Genomic DNA, 19,851 nt, shown 5'->3' with positions numbered 1-19,851 from the left:
TAGATAGATAGATAGATAGATAGATAGATAATTTCATGGAGTTGCTTGCTGAATGAGTCTGAATACCCTCCTTAAGTGGTCCTATTTTTAATGCTGCTTTTCCTTTTAGATGTACATCCTGGATTGCTCTAATACTTGAGAAGTCAAAAGATGTGATTTGTAATGAATGTTACTAGTTATCCTATGAAAGGTTATCCTATCTCAGGTGTCAGAAGTATGTGATATTAGTTACACATGGAAACTTTACTGTTAGAGCACTTCTGACTTACCAGTTCTGACTCAATACTAAATCTTGCTTATGTTCTCCTTTTAGTTATTACAAGAACTGTGTACAGTGTTTAATGTAGATTTACCATGCCGTGTGAAGTCTTCCCAATTGGGAATTATCAGCAATAAACAGACGCATACCAGCGCCATAGTGAAGCCACAGTCTAGCTCCTGTTCCTATATCTGCCAGCACTGCCTCGTCCACCTTGGAGACATTGGTGAGCCATTGGTGTGAAGGAATTGATAATGCATTCATGCTTTTCTTTGGAGTAGTCACAGAAAGAAATTATTTTCCTTTAAAAATACACACACAACTTAGATTGTCATAAGAGGAAACTATAAAATGTATTTTAAGGAACCTAGATTTTCGGAATGCTTTGGGATTGGCAAAGGATCTTGAAGGAAGTAACTTTCATGTTCAGATTTAAATTTTATTCAGACTTTATGCAGATGTAGGCAAATAATAAAGTAGCAAAAATGTAATCAAAGCTAAATTTTTCAAAGTGGTGCCATAATATTTTCTAAAGTCTGTACTCCTTTGGAATTGTGGGGTTTATAAAAATTAGTCATTCTGAAGCTTAGATTGCCTTTTTTTCTTCCTACCAGTGCATTAAAAGCTCATTTTTAATTGTTTCCTCTTTACAGTTAGATTTGTATTTCCATTTTATATATTTTATCTGGGAATGTTATATAACTTATTTATTCTTGTTCATTCCTTTAAGGTGACCTAAAAGGGTTGTAAAACAAATTAACTATAGGATTATGTTTTGGCTGTCCTCAAATAACAAGGAATGGAGAGCATTACTGCTTTAAGTTCAAAGATTTTAGATTTCTTGATGTCATAAATCATTGACTCCATGAGAGGTCACATCAAAGTAAGCACTAAAATTTCTACAGGGAGATTCAGTGAGTAGTATATTTAGATTGGTTTTGCTTTCAATGTATTCTTTGCACACACATAAATAATATTGCAATAGGTATGAGGTATTTTTCTTTTTTCTTTTTCAAGAAAATTTATTTATTTATTTTTGGCTGCATTGGGTCTTCGTTGCTGCACGCGGGCTTTCTCTAGTTGTGGCGAGCGGGGGCTACTCTTTGTTGTGGTGCACGGGCTTCGCATTGCGGTGGCTTCTCTTGTTGCAGAGCTCAGGCTCTAGGCGCGCGGGCTTCAGTAGTTGTGGCACACGGGCTCAGTAGTTGTGGCTCGCGGGCTCTAGAGCGCAGGCTCAGTAGTTGTGGTGCACAGGCTTAGTTGCTCCGCGGCATGTGGGATCTTCCTGGACCAGGGCTCGAACCCGTGTCCCCTGCATTGGCAGGTGGACTCTTAACCACTGCGCCACCAGGGAAGTCCGGTATATGAAGCATTTTTCAAAATCACTTTATAAGATATTGAAGAAATACATAAATTTCAGATCATATTGTATAGTGTTTTTTGTTTTGTTTTGTTTTTAAGTGCCATATAACTCACCCCTTCTTGTGGGCCGGCTCCAGGTCACCAGCATAGTCCATAGTGGGAGCTGGTGATGCATGACACTGGAGGACCTGAAAAAGGGGGCTAGGTAAGCTTTAAAATTGGTTACATGCTGAATGTCCCAAATAGGGAAGGCCGGATAGACACTTCACACATAATCCTATAGTTAATTTGTTTTAAAATATTTTCTGTCTTTAATCATCTTAATTTAATTTTAATGTGTTTATTAATTTTAAATTGTTAAACTATAGCTGTTTTGGAAATATTACCCTAATGCTTGTTTTATCTGTTTGTTTGTTCGTTTGTTTTTAAACTAAACTTTCTTTTTCCTCCTCTCAGCTCGATACAGAAACCAGACCAGCCAGGCAGAGTCCTACTACAGGCATGCGGCTCAGCTTGTCCCCTCTAATGGTGAGTGGGCCATGTCAACTTGTGGTTGATTATGACACTTTACTCTAGATATAGAAAAATGGTAAATAGTTCAAGGCTCATCTTTCAAGTGTTAAGAAACCAAAAAATGTTGAGTTTTGGTATTGATTATTATATTTTTCCTTTTAACTGTACATTCTCTGTAACTGGAAATAAATTTTTTAAACTAATATTACGATTGTCAGTAAAGCAATATAAATAGAATATCTCCTAATGTGATCTAAAATTGTTTCAACAACTCTGGCTTCCTTTATTACTTATAGAATAATTTTCTTTTTAATACTATCATTTCCCTCCTAGAAAAATTATCTCTTATTACTAAAAGATAATGCTTTTGTCTTTTGATGGCTCCCAAGATAGGCATTAGCAGTGATTCTTGAATTAAATTACTGTAGGTGTTTGGTGATCTACATTCTTGTTAAGCCACATTGAAAGTCCTTTCAATTCTAAAGGAGCCGCTTGAAGGCAGGGATGGCAGTTGGACACATTATTTCATGTTGTCTGTGGCTGCTTTCCCACTATAATGACAGAGTTGAGTAGTCGTGATAGAGACTCTTAGATCCACAGAGCCAAAAATATTTATTGTCTAGCCCTTTCTGAAGTCTCATTTGAACTTATTGTGCTCTTCATCCTAATTATGTGACTTTTCAACCTAAATATAATATGTACCATAGCTGAAGTGTGCTGTTTTACATTATGCCATTTTTAATGAGGTAGTCATGAGATTTACTTCATGAAATACTCCCCATTGTTAATATAAAGATTTAAAAACTGACCTTCTATGTTCTGATAGCAAGACTTCATGCATTTTGGGTTGCTTTAGAATCTTAACTTTCTCCTCCAGGTCAGCCTTACAATCAGTTGGCTATCTTAGCTTCTTCCAAAGGAGACCATCTGACCACAATTTTCTACTACTGCAGAAGCATTGCTGTGAAGTTCCCTTTCCCAGCTGCCTCTACTAATCTACAAAAAGCACTTTCTAAAGCACTGGAAAGGTAGGGTTGACTTTTCCAAGAGGACTTTGTAACCTGGTAGCCTTCACCCCTCAAATTTGGGCATGTAAGAAATAATGGCCAGTTACCTATGCTTCTCTTCTCTTAGGCTTGCCTAATTTCTAAACATATACATTACAATAGTTTTGCATGTAGTCATCACGAATTTCAGCCAGTCAGCCTCTGATTTGTTCCCAGTGGAGGCGTACAGGCTGCTGAGTACTGACTGACCCATCTGAGTGTGTTGCAGTTGAAAAGTCAGTCAGATGCCGAACCCTCTCCTTGAGTCACAGGTGCTCAAATAATGTGTTTTTGCAAATCGAAGTCTCCTGTAAGAGGTTTTAGCCATTTTGTTGCTTAAGATTCATGGAAGTTTTTCTTTCGTTTCAGCCGGGATGAGGTGAAAACCAAATGGGGTGTTTCTGACTTCATCAAGGCCTTTATTAAGTTCCACGGTCATGTGTACCTGAGTAAGAGCTTGGAAAAGTTGAGCCCTCTTCGAGAGAAATTGGAAGAACAGTTTAAGGTTAGATTTTTTTAAATAGAGAATTTTTTGTCTTGTCTAAATGAGGAAGCGTAAGATTTGGAGGAGGCTTACTCCCACTTTTTATGTCATTACTTAATTGCAAACTGTTGATAAAAACTAAATTTAAAGCATGTGAAATTCTTGCATACAGCATTCTTTCAGTTTAAACTGAGGTGCTGTCTATATAAAGAAATACAGCAGCAGTGTTTTCACTAAGTAGCTGAAAATACCATTTGGCAGAAAATATCATAGTGGGAAAAAACAATTTTTCCTCCTTCCTTCTCAGACCAAGCACCTTTCTTTTCTCAGTTTTGGAAGTCCTACATCTGATGGTTTCTGTATTTAGATATGATTCTGTTACCTACTTCATATATAGTAATCCCATTCTGCAAACCGAGCGCATTGTTCTCCTTGCGCTTTGATCTATCAGAGTTTGTGGTTGATTGAAGGAATGTAATGAGAGTTTCATTCAACAGGAATATGTTGTACTAATTTGTATAAGGAGATAAAATTAAGTAACCTTTGTTCTATTTATGTATATGAAAATAATTTTTTATTAGTATATTAAATTAGCAGTTTAAATGTAGTACAATTTATATAATATTGGAGGAGTCAAAATTAAGTATTAGCATTAATTTTATTTTTAGTTCATTTATTCAACAAATATTTGACTAGTATGTATCAGTCACTGTTTTAGTCACTAGAATCAACAGTAAACAAGACAGTCTCAAAGAACATTTTATATTTCTTGGTTACTTCTGAGTATCTATACACTTGGGGAATTGTCTGTAACTACTTTACAGTTTTATAAGAATTATAAAAGTTTCACATTCCAGAGATTGTTGAACTTAGACAGTTGAGATAATAAATTAGCCAAATATAGTCAGGGTGAAATAGTTTTTACAGATAATCATTTTTATTTGATACTTTTTATGCGTAAGAGATCATACTAAATAACTATAATAGACATAGTTTGTTTTAAAATAAGCTTCTAGAGTCCCCTTCTGTTCTTTGCTCTCTTAGTGACGTATTTAAATTTAGCCCATGATTTATAGAGTTGGGTACATGAAAGAAACAACCAACTTTTTAAAGCCCTAGGCTCTTCAGCCTAGAAAGAACAAACAAGGCTAAATAGTTTCATTATAAGTTTTCAGTTATATGAAGGATTGTTTTAAAATAACACACCTTTGTCTTCCTGAGGTCAGAAATAAAATCTTAAAATTTAAATAGAGTCTGTAGGGGATTACTGAGGGGGTCTCTCTTTTGAGAGCTTAAAAGTCGGATTGACAGCCATCTTTCTTGGATGGTTTAGGTGCAGTCCCATTAACTAGCAGGGAGTTGGACCAGATGACGTTTTGATCTTGCTTCCAGTTCTGGTTCTGTGAAAGATATACTCCCTAAATGGGGAGGAAGGGGGGACCTACCTTAGTGAGATCTTCTTTATGTAAGTTATTCTTGTATAAAATCTAGTCAGTTTTGTATTTGGTTCAACCTCAAATACTAATACTCTCTTCAGATATATTTCTGAATGTGAAGTTCTGGTGGGTGTATGTGGGCAATTGCTAAAATACACTCTGAAATCATTCCAACACTCTGAAGTTAAACATAGTATGAGGCAGATCTATTTTAAACCTCACCCAGTACTGAAATGTCAGAAGAACGTTGTTGGAGTGAAATTTTAGCATAGTTGAGTAAGTATTTCTAAAGCCTTTATAGATAATTAGTATTATCCACATGTAAACATCAGTGTATCTGTCTAACTAGCAAGTCTTTAGCTACTAAGCAGAAACGTGTACCAACTTGAGGTTCATTGAAGGACTTAAGGCCTGGGATTTAGGAATTGAGATACAAGGCTATTCCTATCTGTTAAATGTGTGCTGTTTCTTAATGGTATTTAGTTCAGTATATTCCTCAACTGCTGTTGAAAGTGTCTTTGAGGAACAAAAAGTCAGTTCCGGTTTGATTTTGTTCCCAGGGAACTCCTCTGTTTACTAAAATACAATCCAAATGTTATGAAATTACAACTGAATAATTACATATTTACTTCTAAAGGTCTGGGTTATTCCTTCACTAAGTGTTTGAGTACCTACTGTCTACTGTGTACTTTTCTGAAGCTCTTAGTGATAGACAGGGGAGAACAAGACAAAGTCTGTGTGTTCATGAACTTACATTATCATTTGCTAGTACTAGGCTGCACTCATATGCTGTAATGTTTCTGTGCATACACTAGAAAAATGTTTTTAAAGGGCTAGGATTTGTTCGGTAGGACATCACCTTCTAAAAGAAATGCCAGTGCATTTATAGATACAAGGGATACATTGCTGTAAACTATACTTACAGGAAAAAATGCTTTTTGAAAAATATAAATTAATATTCTCATGCCAGTATTATGCATTTCTGTAAATGATCAGCTGATCTGTAAGGTTGGATGTAGAGATTGAAGGAGAAGTTTTGTGGGAGAACTCTGGAGAAGAGATAGCATTTCAGGACATTCAGAGTAAAGGAAAGAAAAATGGTCGATATCTTTAGAAAAGGAGTGAGCATTCTTGATGTATATACTGGAAAGGCAGATGACAAGGAAACTGAGAGAGATGATAGGGAGAACAGAGTTAAAGAAAAGTAGAATTGTATTTTTTTCCAATGATAACGTGAAAGGTCTTATTAGTAGAATTATAGAACTTATTCTGGATATTTCAGATTCTTTAACTATGTAAAAAAAAAAAAATCTCAGAATAGGCTAGACAAAGGCAGCTGTAAATTTCTGAGATGGTAGGATCTCTTGTCACTGCTGGTAGAACTGTAAGTAGTTTTCTATTTCCCACCATAAGGCTAGTGACAGTGAATCGCCCACTTTCTCCAAAAATTTTCCCTGGGGAGGGAGAGTACTTGGCTATGCTAAAGTGTAGGGCAAAGCCAGGTATCATCTCTAATAGCTATCAACTTTGTTAGGAACTTGTGTTTGAAAAATATTTTATATGGGAGTAATCTAAATTACTGTAGATATTAAGGTAGAAGGGTGATGAAGTTAAGGCTATAACTGAGAGCATGTAGGTGAATTTTTCCGTATAGTGCTGATTAGCAGGTCACTGTGAACACCTAGTTATTAAGTAAAAGAAATCCGATTATGAAGACCATGCTTTTCTAATAGGGGAAAATGTAAGTGTAATAATTTGTTGAAGCGCCTATAACACTTGTTAATGATTGCTTTAGTTTATCATTTACCCTGTGTTCCAGATATGTTCTTGCTATATATCTCATTTATAAATAAGTTTCTTTTGGGACTTCCCTGGTGGTCCAGTGGTTAAGAATCCGCCTTCCAATGCAGGGGACGTGGGTTCAATCCCTTGTCGGGGAACTAAGATCCCACATGCCTCAGGGCAGCTAAGCACACGTGCTGCAACTACTGAGCCTGTACGTTGTGGAGCCCGTGCTCCGCAACAAGAGAAGCCACCACAATGGGAAGCCCATGCACTGCAATGAAGAGTAGCCCCCACTCACCGCAACTAGAGAAAGCCCGCACGCAGCAACGAAGACCCAATACAGCCATAAATAAATAAATAAATGTATTTTAAAAAATTATAAAATATATATATATGTATACTTTCTCATGGAAAAAGGTATTGTTAAAAAAAAAAAACAGCTCAAACAGCTCTGTGGTGTCTGGGTTTAATCCTTTCAAGGCAGAAAGTCAACATGAGAAACATCAGACCATGTCAGACTCAATTAAAATACTCATCTATAAATGTTACCTTTGTGGCTTTAAATGCAGACTGCCAGTTTAATTCTTGTGTCACAGATGGCTTCTGTTCTTGATAATATATTCAATATTCCTGTCTTCTTTTACAGAGGCTGCTATTCCAAAAAGCTTTCAACTCTCAGCAGTTAGTTCACGTCACTGTCATTAACCTGTTTCAACTTCATCACCTTCGTGACTTTAGCAATGAAACGGAACAGCATAGTTATAGCCAAGATGAGCAGCTGTGTTGGACACAGTTGCTGGCCCTCTTTAGTGAGTATTAAATCATTTAACTTTCTGTGCCATCTTCTTTGGAAAGCATGATCTTAGGCATTTTCATCATTATAACAAAGCATTAGTAACACTAAAAAGTGTCCTACATTTCTTAATATTGAATCAGGAGGCCTAAACCCTAAGTTCTGTCCTTTTATCTGCTGACACCCCCTCATCAACTGTATCTATAACATTTTTAACATAGGAAAGAAAATGCCTTTTTAGAAAGAAGCTGTAAGATATTTAAGTATTAAGTAGGATACAGCAGGAGGCTCATAATAATATTTTAATTTGGACTGGTACACAATTTCAAATATCTTATGCTCTCTGAACACATTTTTTCTTTAAGTGTCTTTTCTTGGCATCCTGTGCAAGTGTCCTCTCCAGAACAAGTCTCAGGAGGAATCCTACAATGCCTATCCCCTACCTGCAGTCAAGGTCTCCATGGACTGGCTGAGACTCAGACCCCGGGTCTTTCAGGAGGCAGTGGTGGATGAAAGACAGTAGTAAGTGTCTCGGAGTTTCATGTTAGCTTGTGTGCTTTGTTTGTTTGATATTCAGATATGTAGAAACTGCCTTCTAAAACAGTATTGGAATAATGGAAGACTTTGTATTTTCCACCTACTCTCTAGAAATTGAACTGAAGACTTCTTTGTATGCTTTTTATTTGTTTGTTTGAATTCTTCATGTGAGGCACAATCTTAAGGATTTCTGACTCCCTGTGTGCTCCCCCTGTTCCTGGTTGCCATCCTGGGGAAAAGGCATTTTTCACATTTCAAAATGAAATAGAAATAAAATCAGTTTGTTTCTTATTCATTATAATATGCCCCAATTTTATGCTTAGGAGTTGAAGGGAAGAGATTTTTACTTCTTCCATTCTTTTCTGTACATAAGCTGTTTGTTGCCTTTTAGTAACACCCAATTTGAGTTATATTTGTTTTAAGCATAGAAGATTGGAAGTTATTTTGGCTCTCACTATTTTCTCTGTAATTTCTACTCAGAATAATTCTGACAGTTCTTAGGAACTATTCATTTTACAGTGACAAATGAAAGCTTTCAGTTTACCTTTGATTATAGGAATAACTATTTCCAGTAAGGCTTTGCAGTGAGTGGGAAGTTCCTCCCCGGCATATTTTGATGGTGGATATTAGGAGAGTCTCTGAAATATCTGCTTTGTGGCCCAGTATCTACACATTGACCAAGGTCACAACCTAGAAAATGTCCAAGCCACGTTTAAGACCCTGTGATCCCTCTTACTGCATACTTTTCTTTCCCCTTTTCCCCTCAAACCTAACTTTAAGCGCCTTCATTTTTGACATTGTCATGAATAGAGTTTAGCAACATAGTACAGCATACTACACATCTCCTTTCTGTGCCAATGTAGGTATTAGTAAGTCATACATATTTTTAGACATTGCTTTCTTACACCAGATTTTCATTTCTCGACCAGAGGTATACATTTTTCCTTCCCATGTGTACTTTAGAACTTGTGTTTGGTTCAGTAACTTGTATCAGTAATGCTGTGAAAGAAGCTTTGATATTTTTATTCGGTTTTTTGTTCCTGTACAGTGATCTTTTAGACCCATTCTGTGCATTCCTATTTCTTTCTTTTTTTTTTTTTTTCCTTTCTCTTTTTAATTTTATTTTGGCCATGCCACGCAGCTTGCAGGATCTCAGTTCCCTGACCAGGGACTGAACCCGGGCCATGCGCCGAGTCCTAACCACTAGACCACCAGGGAACTCCCGGTGCATTCCCATTTCTTATCGTTGCAAAGGATATTCAGCCAGAAGGAATAGTTTATTTACAAACTTTTTTCCTTTTTCTTCCCTATCATTTTCTCTTACCCATTCCTTCTCTTAGATTTGTTGGGATCTTTAGAATTATGGCCTTGCAGGTATTTCATTCTGTCTTAAATTATGTTACTACTCATTTTAGGCTAGTGTGGGGTATTTCTCTAAAACTGAAGATTTTCCTTATGCGTCTGATATATCAAGGTGTAATAATCTTCATTGATATCTTTTAAATGATGAAAAAAACAATTCCTCTTTGTGAACTCAAAGTTTTATATATATTCAAATAACCTTCAGTTTCTTGCTTTTGGGCCTTCACAATTTCTAGAACTTTTTTTCTTCTGTACTTTTTTTGAGAGCATGTTATCTTAAGCTAACAAATGCATGAAATAGTGATGTATTTTTTTCCTTTGTAGAAAGCAAAGTTAAGTAACCCACAGTGGGGTAAAGCAATATATCATTAAGTCATTTCTCACACTCTTCTTCTGTAGTCTGTTTCTTGAGATCTCATATTTGTTGCATAAAGATATTGTTGTTCTAGTCTAACATTCTTTTTTAGGTTATTAATCTTCTTTTTCAACTGTCTCATAATTCGTTACATCCCCAAAGACTTGTAGCAGACATTTATTCTTCAGTGTTTATTTCATTATATATTTTTTCTATATTATTCATTTATATTTTTTTAAGCAGCATATTCCCATATTTTAAAGTGTACAACTGTCAGAAATAGTTGTCAACTTCCAGGTTTTTTCTGTGATGTGGTGATGTGCATCCAATTTCTCTATCCTGGGCAACTAACCTTGGGCTTTCTTTTTTTAAAACACACTTTTCACCAACATTGGTTGTTAAATATTTCAAGAAACCTTAATGTTACCTTCAGTAGATCGTGATTATTTTTAATATTTTAACTAAATATTAAGAATATTTTTTAATATTTTGCAAACTTTGGCAAAAATTTTGTATTAGGAAACAGAGGTAAGGATATTACAACAATGTGTGGATTTTGTTGTATCATAAAAAGGCATAGTCATCACTTTGAACAGAGAATGTGATTTGACTATGATGTAACCACACCCCCATCACAGATTAAAAACTAGTAATGGGTTCCACAACTGATAATGTATGTGAAAACTATAAAAACATAATGTGCTATTTCTCTGGTCAAAGTTTTCTCAGTAAATATCAATGTTTAAAACTGACAAATTAATTTTGCTAATTGTTAAATTAGGAGCCTGGGAAACGGATCTGCAGTAGTAGGTATCTATCATGGAAATTTGGCCCTTTTGGTGTATCTTATCTTGACACATTTGGAAATATGTTTTAGGAAATCATACAGCCTTTAAAATGCTGAAGCAAGGGAAAAATACATAGTCACGGTCCTATAGGTAACACTTTCATGGCTTATTAGTGTTCTGGTTTTTCATGCAAAAATAAAGTCTGAACTATCTGTTTAATTTACAGCATTTGGCCTTGGCTAATTTCTCTTCTGAATAGTTTCCATCCCCATGAAGAGGATCTTTCAAGTACTAATGGTAAGGGCTACCTTAACCTTGTGTCGCTGACAATGTTCTCCATCACTAATAGTCGGCTTAAGGCCAGAGAAAAACAGGGTTTTGTTCTTAAGTGTTTGACTTTATTTATTTATTTTTTTAAGTTTTTTTTTTTTTTTTAAAGATTGACGTTTCTTTTTATTATTTATTTATTTATTTATTTATTATTTATGGCTGCGTTGGGTCTTCGTTTCTGTGCGAGGGCTTTCTCCAGTTGCGGCAAGCGGGGGCCACTCTTCATCGCGGTGCGCGGGCCTCTCATTATCGCGGCCTCTCTTGTTGCGGAGCACAGGCTCCAGACGCGCAGGCTCAGTAGCTGTGGCTCACGGGCCCAGTTGCCCCGCGGCATGTGGGATCTTCCCGGACCAGGGCTCGAACCCATGTCCCCTGCATTGGCAGGCAGATTCTCAACCACTGCGCCACCAGGGAAGCCCAAGTGTTTGACTTTAAATGCAGTAACTCAGAAGTGACTTTGAGCTCTGTATTGATTAAGTGGGTGGAAATAGAGGTAATGTTCTTCCAGTTCTCTCAGCAGCTTATTCTCCTGTTTAGCTACATTTGCATAGGAGCCCAGAGAGTGTAGTACCTTCAGATTCTTTCCATCTTCCTTTCCTCCTCATTCTTAGTAGGTTTTTTTAAGGAACTAATGTGAACAACATTATTCTGTCAAAGTAATACTTGCTTATCATAGAACATTTGGGACATACAAACATAACACAAGTCACCCTTAATTCTCTCATACAGAGATACTTTCTGTACTATTCACATGATAGTGTATTTTCTTTGAGGCTTTTACTTATGTGTACATACACACAACCTGCGTGTGATTGATATCAGATACAACTTTGTACCTGCTTTATAATTTAACACTACATTGTTAGCCTTTTCCTTTGTCATTTAAACATTTTGGAACATGATTTTTACAGGCTGCTTAATATTCCGTCCTGTGGCTCTGCCATAATTTATTTTATCATTGTCCATTTGCTTAAAAAATTTCCCCATTATAAATAATCCTGCACTGAACAATCCGTAGTTGACTCCTTTCTGATTATTTTTCTTCCATTACATCAGTGCCCCTCAAGCATCATATTTGCAAATGAATCACCTGGGATCTTGTTAAAATGCAGTTTATGACTCAGTAGGTTTGGGATAATGCCCAAGATTCTGTATTTCTTACAAGCTCCCAAGTTATGTCATTGTTGGTATTCAATACTTTGAGTTAACAAGGAGATAATCTAAACATTGTGATTAATGGATCTGAGGCTTTGAATTTTTAATGCTGCTAGGGGGAAAAAAAGTCCATTGTACCCATCCTCCTCAACAATGAGTAGTAGGTGAGTATTAGGACAATGTCTAGGGCCCAAAGGCAACATGCAGGGGTTTGACAGGTAAGTTATTCTATCAAGATTACTATAAAGAAGAGCAGAGAACTATGAGCATTATAGTTTCTTTCTGTCTAAAAAATACTTTTTTTTTTTTTAATTTAAGAAGTAATATCCTGCTGAATGAAAGTATTTTAATTAAGATATTTACAAATCTTGTTTTCTGCCCTTCTGTAGCTACACCACTTCCAGAGGAGTTTGAGTTACAAGGATTCTTGGCTTTGAGACCTTCTTTCAGGTAGATGGCTTTTATCACTGTTTACCTAGAGTATAAAAAAGCTTCCTAATCAACTTCCCTACATTGTCCATTCTATTCTGCTTCAGCAGTTATATTTTTAAAGTACAGGCTTGATGATGTCCCATTACTAATACAAAAACTTCAATTTACCCATCCCCAGTTGTTATAATATCTTTTTTAGCTTAATGTCCAAATGCTTAGTTTTTCAGTCATATTTCCTGCCACTTTCACCTTCCTCCCCTCCAGTACTTACACATATTATACATACACTATGTCCTGTACTTGAATAGCTCTGTATATTTATTCCTCCAAAACTTTGTTCATGCTATGCCTAGAACATTCCCACTTCCTCTTTTGCCCTTCCCTTACCAACCTGTTAGCACTTAACCATACCTGTCCAAGGTCCAGCTCAGGTATCACTTAACTCTGTGAAACCTTTTCAAAGCTTATCAGAAGAAACTAACCCTTCTTTATTATGCTTCTCTTATTCTTTGTTTAGCTTTTATTTCTTCAGATTAAATCATAATTATTTGTTCCTTAAGGTAGGGACTGTTTCTCATTTATCTTTGTATCCTTAGTATCTGACCTACTGCCTAGCAATTCTTAGATGCTGCTTCTTTTTTTTTTTTTTTAAAGATAGCTTAATGAGAGATCTGAAAAATCCTTATTTTTTAGGTTGACTTACCTTTCTAATGCCAGTTAGTTCTTTGCTCTGTGTACTTTATGATATGTATACATTTTTTCTGATTTAGATTGGGCCACCTTAAAGTGGATAGATTAATACTATTTGTTAGAATAGGCATTTCAGAGACCCTTAGCATTGCCATGGTCATTTGAAGTAAGTTACTTATAATGCAAGGTTAGTGTTAATGAAAACTTTATTCTTATGATAAAAGAATCTTTCCTAATAAAAGATGGTGATTTATTTGAGCTCCTCCGTGAGAAAGTGAAATATAAGTAAAAATATCACATTAATATAGTGAATTTTGCATATTGTCTTTTCTACTTTGTTTCATTGTATTTACAGTCTTTGAGAGCATAAATAAATTTAAACCAATGCAGTTGCTTACATTAAATAGCTAACCTGTATGGAAAAATCTGAAGCCATTGCAGTTCATTAGGTTTAATTTTCTATAATTTGCTTATATCAATTTTAGGAACTTGGATTTTTCCAAAGGCCACCAGGGTATTACAGGAGACAAAGAGGGTCAGCAAAGACAAATACGACAGCAGCGCTTGATCTCTATAGGCAAATGGATCGCAGATAATCAGCCAAGGTATTCCTCATCGGATACACACACAGCCCCCACATGAGTTTTAGACTTGGTATAATGCTATTGATTGTAAACTCTTAAGTCAAAATGTTGGTAACACAGCATCAAACTATGACCCTAGTGATCATACGTATCTCTTTATTTAACCTCTGTTCTCTCATTACACTGCCTATTTTAGAGGAGTTTGCCTTGTTGCCACTGTTTATCATGAGCTTTTTCTCCAATTTATAAACATCTATATAAATCTAACTAAATTGTATATTCACAGTTATGGTGATTTGTATTGACAGGGGCATGGTGGTCAGTTTCAGTCAAGACAGACCAGGATGGTGCTAGTTAAATATAAAGCAGGTATGGTAGTTGGTGTAATAGACAGGGCATAGGTTTTAGAGTCAGATTTGAATTCAGTGTCTAGTTCTGCCACTTCCCCAGGTGTGTGTGCTTAGAATCTCTGTGGTTGATTATAACCTTTCCAAAGTCAGTAACTGTTTCATATTCATTTTTGTATTCAGGTTCATATTATACTGTAAGCACTCACATGGTTGCATATTTGAATAAACTTAATACCTCTGAGCTTCAGTTTTCACGCCTATAAAACAGGAATTATAGCTGCTTCAAGGGCCTAGTCTAGTGTCTTGTGCTTAAAACATGCTGAGTAAATGTAGCTGTACTTATTAGAAAACGTTAAAAGGGCATGGGAATGTGTGGTGGTGATGTTCAGTGGGATAATGAGAATCTGAGTTCACATAACTGCTTTTTATGTTACCTGAATCCACACCGTTATACCCTGCTGTTTCCCACATTTTAAGGCTGTGGGACCCATACACAGTTCAGTTGTTATTGTCTTTTAGATTTGTGTTTTTCATATATGGATTTATTTTTACTTTTTTAGGCTGATTCAGTGTGAAAATGAGGTAGGGAAATTGTTGTTTATCACAGAAATCCCAGAGTTAATACTGGAAGACCCCAGTGAAGCCAAAGAGAACCTCATTCTGCAAGAAACAACCATCATAGAGTCACTGGCTGTGGATGGGAGCCCAGGACTGAAATCAGTGCTGTCTACAGGCCGAAATCTAAGTAACAACTGTGACACAGGAGAGAAACCAGTGGTCACCTTCAAAGAGAACATTAAGCCACGAGAAGTGAACAGAGACCAAGGAAGAAGTTTTCCTCCCAAAGAGGTGAGAAGGGACTATAGCAAAGGAATAACTGTAACTAAGAATGATGGAAAGAAGGACAACAACAAGAGGAAAACAGAAACCAAGAAATGCACCTTAGAAAAGTTACAGGAAACAGGAAAGCAGAATGTGGCAGTGCAGGTAAGCTGTATTTGAACTATAAAGCAGGTAGAGGAAGGCTCACACAAAAGGCAAGATTTTTCATTTTGTTCCTAAAGCCTTGAGAGTTGACTCTTCTGGAAGCTTCAGTGCATTCTTAGAAGGCTGCATAGTAAGGTCATGTAAAGAACTATGGTAGATGGGTACTCCACCAACTCTCAGGAATTGTAATGTGAGTGAAAAAAATCTCAACCTGATTTTTGTCAGTTCTCTCCAGTTTAAGTGGCTGGAAATGACCTGTTGCAGAGCTATCAATTTCACAAAGAATTACATTTTCTTTGGAAGGTATAATTGTGATTTATTAATGCTATAGTGGAAAATTTGGGGTCTTTTATAGATCCCATAGAACCAAGTATATTAAGGCTTACATGGTGGTTTTTTGTTTTTCAGATTCACTATACAAAATAAAATATATTCTTGGGGAAAGATGAGGCTATTTTCCTTGACATTTATACCTGCCGCAGCTAGTAGCATTACATAACCTCAGTGCATAACCTCAGTGTTATCCTGGCTCATAGGAATTTGTAAAGCAAGAACCCAAGTCTCTTGCTGGGAAAGGATAAACACTGCTCAGTTATTTGTGACTTTTCTTTTAAATACACACACACACACACACACCTTTACACACACACGCACACACACCTTTCCAAGGAGATACAGATGATTTCATATAAACAAAAGGGTCTTTACTATGTGCTGGTTTTATTAACACCGCTGATGTTTGTAGCCATTTGATTATTAACACATTTTGGCAAATGTATTTATTTACAGTAGGCATGAGGAATCTTACAGTTGAAGTCGCTTGCAAATAAACATTACCTGCAGTGCATTTCCCTTACAGTTTTTTGCTGGGAAAGGGAGAAATAAGAACATAGTAGTTCTGTTTTAAGGTTAATAATAGGGGAAGAAACAGAGAAAAACATGGTAGAAATTGAGGAAAGGCACAGAGAGAGTGAGAGGTGTTGGGGAAAGGCAAGGAAGAAAACAAAAGAATTATAAGGCCGCAGGACCAGGGTTTTAGGGATAAAGAGTTCAGCATTTCCTGCCTGCTCTGGCTCTATCCTCTGAAACTGCCTCTCCAGAAGGTCCAGACGGAAAATAAAATCTCTTTTCTGGTCTCTCATCCTTTTTAAATCTGACTATTGATGATTAAAGAAAACCTGACAGTAGTCAATATATCACCATCCTCTGTACCTCATCCTGAGTTTTCTATGAATGCTACCTATTTTTTCTCATTTTACTCATCTTTACATTACTTGAGCAGTGCATATGGCATCTACTTCTCTCCAGCTCCATGTGTAGGATCTCAGGCCTGTTTCTTACTGCTGAAAGTATCCTTATTTATTCTGAGGGTGGTAGGGTTGCAGGGTGGAGCGTGGATGCCTGACTGATAACCCTTAAAGCTGCCCAGATGGAGTTAAACTGAGGGCCAAAAGTGTCTCATCTGTGGATTAGTGGTCATTATTCATTCATAATTCATGTACATTAAGAGAATACAGGGCCCTGGGGCCCATAACAGTGGCTTAAGATCATAAGCAGCTTTTTAAGCCTGTTGGCATCAGGTGTCTCGTTTGTAAAACAAATGAGTTCTCAGGTCTTCTCTGTATTTCGTACTTTTATGATATTGTGAAAGCAAAATAATTATACCAGTAAAACTAAGCCCTTATAGCTTTTTTTGGCAATTAAATAATTTGACTTTCTGATTTTTAATTTAGGTGAAGTGAAATATCTGCAGCATATACTTTTTTGGGGGGGGGGAGGGTACATAGTAGGTTTTTAAATACTTTCTTAGAGTAGGTGCTTCTTTCTGACACGTTTGAGTTTCAGATTATTATAGATAGTTTTGCTTCTGGTTGGTCATAGGTAAAATCCCAGACAGAATTAAGAAAGACTCCAGTGTCTGAAGCCAGGAAAACACCTGTAACTCAAGCCCCAAGTCAAGCAAGTAACTCCCAGTTCATCCCCATTCATCACCCTGGAGCCTTCCCTCCTCTTCCCAGCCGGCCAGGTAAATATATGTTTTGTAGTTTCTTCTGCTGAATTCCATCTGTGTAGGAGTTTCTGTTAACCCACTGAGAAATTTTAGACTCTGAGTGACATTACTAAACCATAGTGTTAAAAGGTATAAGGGAGTTCTCTTTTCCCGAATGTTTATGAAATTGTTTTTTGAGCCATTTCTCTGTAGTTTATGTACAAGTGTATGCTTGTTATTATGAAGGAATTCCTGTCACTAAACATGGCATCTAAGAAACTGCCTTTAGGATACTCCAGTTACCTCCGTGGATAGAAGTAGCAGCCAATAGTCTATATTTAATTCTTGAAATCAGGTTATAGATTGACACTTGATCAGTCTTACTTGATGGTTGATCCCTGTCTTTTATAATTTATTAGAAGACCTCTTCTCCACCCCAGCCCAAAATGACTGTACTATTTTTTGTCTTTCTCTTGCTAAGTTTCCTTAGAACTAAAGCTATGTTCTTCTGTTTTGAAGGGTTCCCGCCCCCAACCTATGTTATCCCCCCTCCTGTGGCATTTTCTATGGGCTCAGGTTACACCTTCCCAGCTGGTGTTTCTGTCCCGGGAACCTTTCTTCAGCCTACAGCTCACTCTCCAGCAGGAAACCAGGTGCAAGCTGGGAAACAGTCCCACATTCCTTATAGCCAGCAACGGCCCTCTGGACCAGGGCCGATGAACCAGGGACCTCAACAACCACAGCCACCTTCCCAGCAACCCCTTACATCTTTACCAGCTCAGCCAACAGCACAGTCTACAAGCCAGTTGCAGGTTCAGGCTCTAGCTCAGCAGCAACAATCCCCTACAAAAGCTGTGCCGGCTTTGGGGAAAAGCCCTCCTCACCACTCTGGATTCCAGCAGGTAAGTTACAGCTGTGTGTACTGTCCAGCTGAAGTAAGGAGAGGGGAAGGTTGAAATTATTCCGTGTTTGGTTAATTAAAAATACTAGTTAAGCATTCAGCTACTTCTTGCTTAGACTTGTAATGATTATGGGAACACATAAGTCTTCTCTTTGCTGTTTAGGAAAGTTCAGGTGTTCTCCTTTTTACTTTTGTAAAGGACGGTAGATCTTAACTACCATTCTTTGCTGCTACTACTTGTCAGCTTTATAGAAAAGGATTTTCTATAAATAATTTCCTCTATTTGAACCTAAACTACAGCAGGGAAATAGTATCGTAATCTTGATGAGGTGTCGATGATACCAGTCTTAAATAATTTGTCATCCCACAGCATTTGAAGCAGAAGGAGAAATGTGTGCGCGCCCACCCACACTCACATCCTCATTTATTAAACCTCTTAAATAATGGAACTGAAAGGGAACATGAGTTTAGTGCCCTTAATCTGTTCCCAGAAAGCTCTGTGTATTGAAAAACTTAGAGTAAACAAAACTGCATTGCCTAGAGTTTTGTTGGTGGTAAAATCTCTCAGATTCATTCTGTGATTCCTGAGTACTGAGTGTAAGTAACATTGCATTTGATCCTCATCTTGGTGACAGGCATCTCTTTTTTAGTATCAACAGGCGGATGCCTCCAAACAGCTGTGGAATCCCCCTCAGGTTCAAGGCCCATTAGGGAAAATCATGCCTGTGAAACAGCCCTACTACCTTCAAACCCAAGACCCCATAAAACTGTTTGAGCCGTCATTGCAACCTCCTGTAATGCAGCAGCAGCCTCTAGAGAAAAAAATGAAGCCTTTTCCCATGGAGCCATATAACCATAATCCCTCAGAAGTCAAGATCCCAGAATTCTACTGGGATTCTTCCTACAGCATGGCTGATAACAGAGCTGTAATGGCACAGCAAGCCAACATGGACCGCAGGGGCAAACGGTCACCGGGAGTCTTCCGTCCAGAGCAGGATCCTGTGCCCAGGATGCCATTTGAGGTGTGTGTCCTTTCCTATCACCAGGCACTTCAGAGTTAGGTCTGGGGATGCATGTCCTTTAAATTTCTCAAGTAGATGTTTATAAAGGTCACTGTGCTTCATTAGTGCTGCAGAATGCTGCTGAGTAAACGGGTGCAGCTTTTGGTCTCCTCTTTACAATTGCATAGTACGCTTGATTTGGGGGAGCTGAAGAATTCTGTTCCTGATTTTGACCTGTGATGGTCTGGCAGAGAAATCATGTGCAGAAATCTCTAACACAGCATGTTAGAGAATTCTGAGACAAAGCTCCTCTCAGTTGGGCTGAATCATCTAAGTTTAAAAATAGGTTTATTGCGTATTTAAACAAATTGTTTTCTGAGAGGAACAAAGCCAGTTATCTTTGATAGTGGAGTTCCCTGTCCTTGAGCTTTTTACTCATGAGAAACAGGTATCTGTTTGTAACTTTTAAAGAAGCTGTTTCTCTGTTTGTTAGCACAAGATAGGCTAATCACTTCGCTCCGTTGCATTGTTTTACTCACTGCCCACATTAACCTTTTATGTTCTGCTCTGTCACTACTTTTGCTTCTTTCTGTTGTCTCGATCTTTCTCTACCATTGTCCTTGTGTCACTTTGCTTTGGTGTTTCAGAGCCTTTTCCTCTTTGCATAATACTGTCTCACTATTCATTACTTCTTCCTCCTTGACTTCAGTT

General features: G+C 37.2%; 1 protein-coding gene and 1 long non-coding RNA gene across 13 annotated transcripts in view; one reads left to right on the top strand and one right to left on the bottom strand.

The window, feature by feature from the left end:
* Positions 1-19,851, bottom strand: part of LOC309666529 — a 218,886-nt gene that overhangs the window by 6,684 nt on the left and 192,351 nt on the right. The gene's annotated exons all lie outside the window — the stretch shown is intronic.
* Positions 1-19,851, top strand: part of SMG7 (SMG7 nonsense mediated mRNA decay factor) — a 73,298-nt gene that overhangs the window by 46,414 nt on the left and 7,033 nt on the right. For 7 of the 12 annotated variants that reach the window (XM_082472647.1, XM_082472657.1, XM_082472655.1 and 4 more), the window contains 13 exons: positions 314-485; positions 2,078-2,149; positions 3,012-3,162; positions 3,550-3,685; positions 7,532-7,694; positions 8,044-8,200; positions 10,947-11,017; positions 12,595-12,655; positions 13,813-13,932; positions 14,822-15,248; positions 17,130-17,274; positions 17,758-18,140; positions 18,790-19,161. In XM_082472647.1, the coding sequence (XP_082328773.1) occupies positions 314-485; positions 2,078-2,149; positions 3,012-3,162; positions 3,550-3,685; positions 7,532-7,694; positions 8,044-8,200; positions 10,947-11,017; positions 12,595-12,655; positions 13,813-13,932; positions 14,822-15,248; positions 17,130-17,274; positions 17,758-18,140; positions 18,790-19,161 (2,430 nt within the window). The remainder of the gene's footprint in view (positions 1-313; positions 486-2,077; positions 2,150-3,011; positions 3,163-3,549; positions 3,686-7,531; positions 7,695-8,043; positions 8,201-10,946; positions 11,018-12,594; positions 12,656-13,812; positions 13,933-14,821; positions 15,249-17,129; positions 17,275-17,757; positions 18,141-18,789; positions 19,162-19,851) is intronic. The other 5 variants (XM_082472649.1, XM_082472648.1, XM_082472654.1 and 2 more) reach the window with 2 other exon arrangements.

Source organism: Balaenoptera physalus, assembly GCF_965194825.1.
Source record: "Balaenoptera physalus genome assembly, chromosome: 1".
Lineage (NCBI taxonomy): Eukaryota > Metazoa > Chordata > Mammalia > Artiodactyla > Balaenopteridae > Balaenoptera > Balaenoptera physalus.
Note: the sequence above shows the minus strand (reverse complement) of the source record. Positions and strands in the feature narration are given on the sequence as shown.